At 37.0% G+C, this 11697-nt stretch overlaps 1 protein-coding gene across 1 annotated transcript; it reads right to left on the bottom strand.

Annotated features, from left to right (window-relative positions):
• Positions 1-377: 377 nt before the first annotated feature.
• LOC149209996 (disease resistance RPP13-like protein 4) lies at positions 378-1313 on the bottom strand. Its single transcript, XM_089398832.1, has one exon. It carries the CDS (start codon positions 1311-1313, stop codon positions 378-380), a length of 936 nt encoding a protein of 311 aa, XP_089254958.1.
• Positions 1314-11697: the final 10384 nt, after the last annotated feature.

Genomic DNA, 11697 nt, shown 5'->3' with positions numbered 1-11697 from the left:
AGTGTGAAACAAGAACTGTGTATGTAATCCCTTTTTTTTTATGTTAGAGGTTTTTGTAATAAGCAGGAGCGTATGATAGGAAATTTTTTTCCTTTACAGCAGTAAATTTATGTAAGGATTTTCTTTCTTACAGCAGTAAATGTAAATGAAAAATTTAGACATAGTAGTGTAAATCTTTTCACAAGGAGACAGAGTAATTTTTTTTGTTGAAATGTTCTTGGTGTAATCCCTTAGGCAGAGGAAGAATATATTTGTATCAGCTATTGTTTGATTAATGAATACAAGTTTATTTTGGTTGAGAATCTCTGTTCTGCTCAGAAATTTTTTTGCTTCCCTCTGTTAAAGATCCTGTGAAGAAAACAGAGCATTTTTTCTGTTCAGTTTTTGTTTGAAATTACCATAAATTTCCAACACTCGGATGCCTCTATTACACACCGATGCACTAGTTGCACCACGTAAGACCACGCTCTATTTAATCCGTCTGCTCCGCTTGGAAGAAAATCTCTAAAATGGGCAAGCCATGCATATACTAAACGTTCTGATTTTAATTTTGTATTGGGAGGAAAAGAAGCAAAGTAAAGAAAAGAAGCTTTGAGATGATGAGGCAGAGCGTTATAACTTGAGCTTAAAGTGGGCACGACGTGCTTTGTTATGAGGTCCTCCTTATCTACATTACGCAACGCCATTTCCCAGTGACTATCAATCATGCTTACCCCTGCCATGGATTTTGCTATTGCTTCTACTGCATTGGGAAGCCTAGTACATTTGTTTAGAATATCTGGGCGGAAAGACTCGAGATGCTCTGGAAGTTTCCCATCTGGAAAAACGTGAACGCAAAATAATTCCAAGCTCTTTTCGTCTGATAAATATTTCATCTCGTGGGTGTAATGAGCAGGTATAGCATTGGAAACACCTTTATCTCGGGTGATCACAACAATCTTGTATTTATTGGTTTTGTTCTCACGGTCGAAGCCAATCTGTAGGAAAACATTTTGGTCCCACACGTCATGGAGAACAAGTAGACAAGGCTTTAATTTCTGTCCTAAGTGTCTATGAATTCTGATTCTAAGACTTTCTAAGCTTAACTCAGTCTGGTTATTGGTGATCTCATACTTTGGAAGATTTATCTGTTGAACAATGTCGTGGAGAAGGTGGTCAGTCTTGAATTTCTCTGATACAGTCAGCCAAACCCGATGCTTGAATCTCTTCTGAACTACTTTACTGTCGAAAACATGCCGGATCATGGTACTTTTGCCAAGGCCTCCCATGCCCAAAACGGCAATGACTCGAGGGTCGTTCTCCTTCAATATCATTTTAGTAATGGCATCGATTTCGTCTCATCATTTCTTACAAAAGGAGAATTGCAACTTGCCTTCTCGTGTTTCTTACAAAAGGAGAATTGCAACTTGCCTTCTCGTGTCCTGAAGACGACTTCACATCCACATTAAAAGATTTGAGATACGTGACATATTCATTGCTAGTGCCATTAATCTTCTGGATTCTCTTTTTTAATTTCTCAATCTCACGGCCCTTATGAAGCCTAAACATAAACTGACGGCGCATTTGATCCAGCATAATAATCTTCTGGCCAATCGGATGCTTCAAAAGTGGATGCTGCAAAATTGAAGTTTGAGCGTTGTCGGCCTCGTCGCGCTCCCTCTACGAGGTCCATACCATCGGTGAGAACATCCCGAAGGTTTTGCAGCCAATTGGCCATCGATTGGAAGTCCGTCCGCTCCCCGGCATCATTCAACATGGATTTTATACTGGCAAGCTCGTAGTATATCGATTCAAACTCCTCTTTGAACTTCACAACCACCGATGCTTCTTCCTTTAACTTTCCGCAAGCACGGAAAGCACTTTTATCTGCCAGAAAATGAACAACACTAGCGCCTGACATCTTTACCTTCTTCTTCTTCTTCTTTTCCTTTTCGTTCGCTCCTCCACCGCAGCACTCACTCTCTCAACTCGTTTTCACTATAACAGTTCACGATAATACAAGCACATCCTACGCTCTGATCACATAAATACCCTTCACAATCGATACTTATCCGAAGGTGGAGGGTGATGTATGACTTTGCCGCGCACACGAAGTAAGTAGAAACTTCGCTAATGCTTAAATTGATCCGCTAAAAAACAGATACCTAATCTTAGTTCCCCATGACTAACGTATGCAAAAACTTTATCAATCGGAAGTAACCTAGGGAAATTTAAGCTTCAAGTTATCAGTTTTGTAGCTTAGCAGATTTGTGGTTAGTTTTTTTTATTAGATTATTGGTTTATTAAAGTTTTATGGAAATGATTTGAGGTTGGGTGTTATTAATGGAAAAATAATGTTAATTTTTTTTGCAAGTTTCGTAAGATTATATTTTCATATGTCTAACTATTCAATTTTATTGGGGATAGCACAACATTTGAACCCAAAACTTCCACTTCCCTCCGTGACACTTCATTTCCAGATAGCACAAGATTTGAACCTAAAACTTCAGCTTCCCTCAATGACACTTCATTTCCATAACCATTACCAATTAAATAACCATTACCAATTGAACTCTCTGATCTAAACAAAAATAATATTATTATTAACTAAAATCAGCTAATCAGTTTGATAAATGAATAAATGAATCTTGCTTTTTCTTTCGTTGGTTGGTTGGTAGGTATTACTGAAAGGATTAGCAAGGATTACTGAAAGGATTAGGTATTAAGAAAGGATTAGCGCATTAATGAAATGTGTGTTCGCAACCAAGAAAAGGATCGTGTTCTCTAAATAGATTTAAGGATCGTGTTCTCTAAATAGATTTTTTCATTCGTTCTTTGTTGGGATTAGATGATGTTGAGAAAAGAAATATCTTCGTGACACAGAAAAGTATCGTACTATTCCCTGAATATATTTTTTTCGTTTCTTCTTTGTTGTGTGTACATCAGGTAACGAAAAGGTTCAAACAGCACCTAATGAAATGTAATGGCGAGAAATAAAAGTATTGTGTCTTCTAAATAGATTTTTCCATTGCCTGCATGACGCAATTCAAAGCACCTGTTATTTATTATTTATATTAATTTTGTTGTATCTAAATTTTTTGCGCCTGTTATTTATTATTTATATTAATTTTGTTGTATCTAAATTTTTTGCACCTTTTATTTATTATTTATATTAATTTTGTTGTATCTAAATTTTTTGGTAAGTTAATATTGCGTTATTTTAAAATTTCAATATACATCATTCCAATTAATTCGGTCACAATTTAAAACTCTGAAAACTAGATTTAATATCAAGTATCAAAATTAATTGTTTACTCCTGAAAACAACCAGTACTATCATATTTTAAGTTACATAGAGAAACGAAACATTTTAAACCCAACATATCATATGATCAAGAGTTTAAAGAGGTCATTCAAGTTCACAAAGGTGGATGATTTGGAGGATATACCACTAAATAATCAATGTGCTATTTGAGTGGAAACCCCCCAATTTCAATCTCAGGATTACACATCTTCTCCAAATGCTGGTATGTATGATTGTATGTCATTTTTTAGATTGTTAGGCTTTAAAGTTAATGACATGTTTGATAAATCAATTCCATGGCCAGTTCAGTTCAAGTGAGCGTTGTTCAACAAAACTTTGTTGTGGAGAAAATTCTCTGGTTAAAACTATTGACATTCAAAGTTTCTAATCGAGTTTGAACAAAAAAGACATACCCTCTCTGCACCCTAGCAAATCAGTGTGTGCCTTTTCTCCCTAAACTCCCAGTTTTAATGGCCCACCTTAGCTGGAATACTTATGCTTTTTTAGACCTCGTGAGACTCTAGATTGGTTAATTCTAATATGAAGTAGCATGCGTTCTTCTATCCTGAAAATTACCTCTTTTTAAATCAAAATATTAGCAATGCCACATTGTTTAAAAGGCTTGTGCCCTTGCTTTCATGTACTCCTACACTAACATCCAATTGCGTCCCTACAACACTCCCCTATCAACAAGTTGATCCATCCAACCCTACCGCTCTATTCAACCTTAAATCAATGAAAACATAGAAATAGGTTCAATTTTTGAAACAATGATTTTAATAAAAAGTACCTTTAATGATTTGAGAAGCATGCGCACATAAATACATGTGGGAGTTGTTTAAAATAGATCATGCTCCACCCATGTACGACATTTTTGATGTCGCCTTTGGGAAAAACATTGTAATGTTACTAACATTTTTGATGTTCCCTTTGGGAAGATCATTGTAATGTTACTGACATAGGAGAAGCAACCAAGTTCTTTGATTTTATTACTAAAGTCTAAGGAGGTGTACATGATCTACCTCCCTCTTGAACCCGTAACATCTTATGACGAAGCACAGACTGTTAACCATAGGCCCACTCAAACTGTTTGAGATTGCTTCTATGAACAAATGTGAAGATGCCATCAAATAGGAAAAAAAAGGTATGCAAAAAATATACAATATTCCTTCTTCAGGAGTTAAAACAATGCACAAACCTGAGAAATATGTTTCAACATGCAAGACCACCTGCACTGCCCAAGCTACTACAAAATGCAATTGTGTGAAGAAAGATTGAAAAAACCCCTTTTTTAAATCGTGTTTTCATTTTTTTCCCGCAATTAATCATGAATGTGTTGATTTCAATATTTTGGTTGGTTCTTAAGATGGCTCTATTGCTGGTTTTTGGGATATTTGCCCACACTCCAATGTTTCTCATTATAGTCTCTATGCAGCAACATAAACCTTTTTCTCCCCAAGCTTGCACATTACCTAGCCAAGGTATAATGAGAAACATTGGAGTATGGCCAAATATCCCAAAAACCAAGAATAGAACCATCTTAAAAACAAACCGCTAAAATCACTAAGCAATATGAAGAGAACCAAGAAGAAAGTACCTTTGATAATCTCAAAATGCAGTGCAATATTAAATTATTAATGGAATTGCTTGGTGGTGCAATAGGTACACTAGAGAGTGAGGTGTCCGACATCCCACTTTTCATCCTTAATGTTATGCCTCATTTTACTAATAGTGCTAAATGATTTAATTATATGCCAAATGTCCAAAACTACCTGGATTCCTTGCCTATGTTTTATGCTTGCAAGATTCATTATCTTCGTTGATCCTAAGGAGGAGGAGATGGAGAGAGAGTGTGTATTAAAGGTGATGTACACAAATGTTGCATCATCCTGGATAGGATTTCTTCAGATGCAGATATGATGGACGTCGGGGATAAGGTTGAGGTGGATGATTTGGAGGATATACCACTAAATAATCAATGCACTATTTCTAGAGTGGAAACCCCCCACTTTCAATCTTAGGATGCCACATCTTCTCCAAATGCTGGTATGTATGATTGTATATCATTTTTTAGATTGTTAGACTTTAAAGTTAATGACATGTTCGATAAACAAGTTCCATGGCCAGTTCGGTTCAAGTGAGCAATGTTCAACAAAACTTTGTTGTGGAGAAAATTCTCTAGTTAAAACTATTGACATTCAAAGTTTCTAATCGAGTTTCAACAAAAAGGCGATACCCTCTCTGTAGCCCTAGCAAATCAGTCCACGCCTTTTATCCCTAAACTCCTAGTTTTAATGGCCCACCTTAGCTGGAATACTTATGTTTTTTTAGACCTAGTGAGACTCGAGATTGCTTAATTCTAATATGAAGTAGAATGCGATCTTCTATCCTAAAAATTACCTCTTTTTAAATCAAAATATTAGCAGTGCCATATTTTTTAAAAGGCTTGTGCGCTTGCTTTCACGTACTCCTACACTAACATCCAATTGTGCCCTTGTAACACTCCCTTATCAACAAGTTGATCCATCTGACCCTACCGCTCTATTCAACCTTAAATCACTGAAAACATAGAAATAGGTTAAATTTTTTAAACAACGATTTTAACAAAAATTACCTTTAATGATTTTAGAAGCATGAGCACATAAATACATGTGGGATTTTTTTAAAATAGATCATGTTCCACCCATGTATGACAATTTTTATGTTGCCTTTGGGAAAAACATTGTAATGTTACTAACATTTTTTATGCTGCCTTTGGGAAGATCATTGTAATGTTACTAACATAGGAGAAGCAACCAAGTTCTTTAATTTTATTACTAAAGTCTAAGGAGGTGTACATGCTCTACCTCCCCCTTGAACCTGTAACATCTTATGAGGAAGCACAAACTGTTAACCATAGGCCCACTCAAACTGTTTGAGATTGCTTCTATGAACAAATGTGAAGATGCCATCAAATAGGAAAAAAAAAGTATGCAAAAAATTATACAATATCCCTTCTTCAAGAGTTAAAACAATGCACAAATATGAGAAATGTGTTTCAACATGCAAGACAACCTGCACTGCCCAAGCTACTCACAAAATGCAATTGTGTGAAGAAAGATTGAAGAAACCCCTTTTCTAAATGGTGTTTTCATTGTTTTCCCATAGTTAATCATGAATGTGTTGATTTCAATATTTTGGTTGGTTCTTAAGATGGTTCTATTGTTGGTTTTTGGTATATTTTCCCACACTCCAATGTTTCTCATTATAGTCTCTATGCAGCAACATAAACCTTTTTCTCCCCAAGCTTGCACATTGCCTAGCCAAGGTATAATGAGAAACATTGGAGTATGGCCAAATATCCCCAAAACCAAGAATAGAACCATCTTAAAAACAAACCCCTAAAATCACTGAGCAAGATGAAGAGAACCAAGAAGAAAGTGTTAGTGTCAGTGTTTCACACTGCCATCAGTGATCAAAATCTGCTCTTTTTCATTTCATAGTAGGAGTCCCATACTGATGAGTTTGCATTCCATTTGGTCATGGATCCACTCATGGCAGGGTTTACATCAGTTTTTCGCTCATGATATGTACTTGTTGATCTTCTTTCATACTTTTCACTCATGATTCATGTTCATTTTGCAGTCCATTTCATCAAATCATAGGGTTTGGTCTCATTAGGTCTTAGGGTTTCCACCATGGTCAAATTCAGTGATAAAATGCTAATTATGGTCAGCAAGCACATGAGGAGGCCAATAATGATGGATAAAGTCATAATTTGTTATTTTGGAAGCTTAATGTAGTTCTCACCTCAAAACACGTTTTGAGGTGAAAACAGAGTATTATGTTTTTTATCTTCCTTCATGAGGTAATTTTATTGTTTCTATATGTAATATTTGTTCCCAAGCTCCTCCCAAAGCTTGTGATGTTGCCAAGTGCCTGCCACTGCAAAAATGAAGTGATTTTGAGCATCAATCCACTTGCCAAGAAAAAGAAAACAAGCATGAAAAACAGAGCATTGTAAAAGACAAATAGACATTATAAAAGTGGGTTTTCACAAGCAAAAAATCAAAAGGTGAAACTATATAAACCCATCCTCCTATTTTTCATCCCATTGTGTCATTATTGAAGATTAAAGAACCAAGAAGAGAGAAAAGGTCTATTTTCAAGTGTTATTGAGCAAACAGAGCAAAGTGCTGCATTTTTGGAGTTTCGGAGTGGCACTGCGCTTCTGAGGGAAGGCGTTGCGCTTTCAAGCAGGCGCTGCGCTCCTATAAGTGGTGTTGCGCTTTGCCCAACAGAGCTCCAAATCACCTCAAAACGCCAAATTTCACCTCAAATTTCCAAGTTTACCTCTTTTGTAAGTAAGTACATCAAAATATCTTATGGTTTAGGGTTTTTACATCAATTTTTTGTGATTTTTCACCCCCAAAATCAAAACCCTAGTTTTCCTACAAAATGTATCATGAATTGAAATTTTCACTCTACTATTGTTTTCCCACACTATCCACTTTTTATTTTTCCCTAAACTCCACTTACATTCTCCCTAAACCCTATTCACACACACATTTCCCCAAACCCCCTCATGCATACACTCTACCCATTCCATTCCTCCACATCAATTATCCACAACTGTCAATATATAATCATATTGTTAAAAGCCAAAGGAAAACAATGGACAGAGACAATGATTATGAGTATGAAGAAGAGACACTTAGTGACAACTCCATGGAGAGACATAGGCAACAGAGGAAGCCCCATAAAGGAGGAAAAATCATCAGAGCGGAGCCCACTAGTTTGAGGGAATTACAGGCCCGCCCACTTGCAGTTTCTTGTTTCAGGCATCAAGCATGTTTTGAATTTTGTGAAATGGTGGAGAGAGTTCAGTTTCACCATGAGTTGGCTAGACTTTTTGTGACTCATTTGCATAACAATGAGGTGACACTTTCCAGAGTAAGATTCACAATATCATCAGCTGTCATTTCAGAGGCCACTAGAATCCCTAATGTTGGTGAAAAATGGTACAAGAGTCAGGACCTTGATGAGAGTTACTATGAGCCTTATATCAAGGCTAAATACAGAAATCAAGTGAAGAGGTTATTCCCCTTTAAGTTTTTGGAAAACATGTATGTTCTTTTGATGAGGATTATTATCAAGTACTTCACTTGTGAAGGTAGGTTCTCCTGGTTGTATGCCTATCATATTAGACTCCTCATGCATTTCACTAGAGTAAATATGTTGAATCTCCCTTACTTCATGTTTAGAAACATTGAGAAAATGGCACATATTGTACAGAGGAAACCATACCCCCAACAGTTGAACAACATATACCATTACTCTTTGATTAAAATCATTGTTCTTCACCACCTTAGTCTCCTTAACATTCCATGGGAGACTTTCATTACTCATGAGATGTTCAAAGGCCCACAAATCTTTTCATCAGTGCATCATGAAGAAGGTGGACCTTCTAGCCATGGAGAAATAAGGGAAGAAATCCAGGAAACCAAAACTGTGGGAGTGCCAGTGTTTGTAACATATCAGAGAGGTACAAGGAGACTCTTTGCAGCTGCTAGGAAAGTGCTTGCTCCACAAGGTGTGGAAGGGGCCTTGCCTTCATCATCAGTCCACAGGAAAATGCTATCTCCACAAGGTGTGGAAGGGGCTTTGCCTTCTTCGTCAGCAAAACAGGTACAGGTTGAGCAACTGAGCAAAGGCAAGGAGAAGATATTGGAGGATGACTTGGATGATGACCAAGAGAGGGAATTTTAGTTGGAAGAGCATGATGATGAGCCACAACACCATACCCATCATGGAGTAGAGATCATTGATCTAGAAAATCAAACTGAAACTTCAGCTCAAAACATGCTTTTGAGGGAAAAGGATGCACACATTCGGATGTTGATGGATAATTTAGCAAGGGCTAGATATATTGTCACATATTTAGAGTAGGAGAACAAACAGTTGGAGGATAAACAGGGCCTTATGGAGCTTGAAATTCTGAAACTGAAGAGGCAAAGTGACAAAGAGGCTCATGTCACTTTGACTTCCATTGAGCGAGAAATTGAACAAGACCAGGAAACCTAGCATGAGAGGGTCAAAATACATCTTGAAGGACTGCTTAAGAAGGCCAACAGGGATAAGAAGATGCTCTGGCACATGGCATATCACTACATGACCCGCAACAAAATTTGTAATATGATGATTAGGAAGCTTAAAGCTAGGTTGAGGAGAGCTTTAGAGAGCAAAAAGGAGGAAGATAAGTTGAAAATATTAGCTTAAACCTCACTAGCCCATCAAAGCAGCTGATGGTGGTGTCCCATGCCAAATTTGGGCAAGTTTTGAAGATTTTTTGCATTTTTCAAATTTTCAACACAGAAAACTGGCCCAGAAACGCTGCGCTTTTTCCTGGAGCATCATATGGAGAGAAAATTTGTATTTTTTGATTTAGCATGATGAGAACATACACCCTAGAAAGTTTCAAAAGTTTTGGAGTGAATCTGGGTCACGAAAAGGTCCAAAAACTACCAAAAAATGACCTCTCTGCCTCTTTTTGGACACACAGAAGCAATCATGGGAGATTCAAGTTTTGAGGGGGCAAATGACCTCCAAATTCCAAAATTTCAGTTGTTCCAAAAACTAGACTTGAAGAAATTTCCAATGTGCTATCTTGGGCTCAATTTGGTTAAGGGGAATGCCACGAAAAGCAGGTGGAGAGTGGCGTTGCGCTTTTGACCAGTTTGCCGAGAAAATCAAAATTTCACCTGGTTTGACTGTGGATTTGTCTTCTCTCTCCTCATGGATGATTTCTCTCATTTAATTAATGACATGGCATGTAAATGTGATGGTAAAATAATGTTAGATGGTAGATTCATTAGTTAGAGGTGGTTTTGAGGCTAATGGATTGTGGTTTTGAGGCTAATGGATTAGTTTCCCTACTTATAGAGGCAAGTTGTTTAACTGCCTATATTCCAGTTCTTTGTTGGGAAATGGTTGAAACTGCCCCTCTTCTCATGGATTTGACCCCTGATGGCTAGGTTGAGTAGTTTTGATGTCTATATTATGTATTTTCTTTGTCATTAACAAAGGTTGGACTCACTTGGATGCTTTGAGGTACATTGTACACCATTGTAAGCAGTTTAGCAAGGAAATTAATAGGAGTTGCAACTATTTTTATGGGATACATGTGGTATGGTTCTTTTGCATAGTTTATTCTTTTTTTATCAGTTTTTTACATGTTTTATGTGTGCCACCCTCTATTTTACTACTTCTAACTGAATGATATCAAGATAGAAGGTAGAATTCATTGTTTGCAGTGCTCTACCTTTGGAAATCGTTCAATATTCTATGTTTTCTACTGTTTGAGAAGGATACATGATATTTACCTGCCCTCCTCAGCTCCTCACCAGTCTTAAACATCTCACCTCACTCAATTTCAAGTGCCAAAGCCTATACCTACCTTGCCCCATAGAACACCCTGCATTCTTAATTAGTTTCCCAGACCTAAATTCCTAAGCTCCATCTGATCCAGAAAAAAACCAACAAAATCAATCAAAAACCTAGAGCTACTATACCTAGCATAAAATATTGTTCATGATCCAGTCATCTTGACTGAGATTCATAAGGAGAGAGCCCTCTCCCGACCTGGTAGGGCTAGGTACCACGTTAAGCGTGGTTTGTGGTTACCCTGGAATTGCTTCAATTTAACCTAATGTCAATCTAGGCTCTAACATAGTGGCGACCATACTGGGGAACGTAGTATTATGTTCCTTAGCAAAATGTATCAAGTTTAGATCTGATTTTTGATGGTGGACAACGATCAGAGACTGGAAGGCTAGAATCATTCACCTAGCGACTCTAGTCTCGAAAAATCCCAAGCTTCAGAATTTTTATGGCAACTCCACTCTTTAAGAAGTAGTGGCCTGAAGATTTTTTGGTGAATTCATTGTTATCAAAATGGATTTGTTTGCTCGAAGGTATGCTCCCATGAGCCGAGATCACATTCTAGGTTTCCCAAATAAAATTCCTAAGGTAGATTGGCAAAGGAATTTGCCTATGTTTAAAGATGATGATAGGAATGATGTTGCTTTACATCTGGTTAGATTTCACATGCATATTCGCAAGTTGAAGGTTTATTTTCCTGAAGACTGCTTGATGAAGATATTCATGGCCACTCTGGAAGGTGAAGCCTGATCTTGGTATGAAAGTTTGCCGCCTGATTTTATTTACTATTTAAAAGATTTCCATACCATGTTCTTTGAAAGGTATAAAGAATCTTATCCATCCTTAATATTAGTTCAGAACTATTGGAAATATGTTTATAGTTTTATTGAAAATCTTGAGAAAATTTATGAAGATGATGACTTCATGGGCGATGAGATCATGGAAGCACTGTATGAAAATCCATTTCAGCAGCATAAAGAGAGCTTAGAGGATAC

Source organism: Pinus tabuliformis, chromosome 1_2, assembly GCF_031772625.1.
Source record: "Pinus tabuliformis cultivar Carrire ecotype Pingquan chromosome 1_2, CPIR1, whole genome shotgun sequence".
In the NCBI taxonomy this organism is placed as follows: domain Eukaryota; kingdom Viridiplantae; phylum Streptophyta; class Pinopsida; order Pinales; family Pinaceae; genus Pinus; species Pinus tabuliformis.
Note: the sequence above shows the minus strand (reverse complement) of the source record. Positions and strands in the feature narration are given on the sequence as shown.

Coding starts and splice junctions, on each gene's coding strand:
- LOC149209996 (XM_089398832.1), bottom strand. CDS start 1,313: ATGATATTGAAGGAGAACGACCCTCGAGTCATTGCCGTTTTGGGCATG.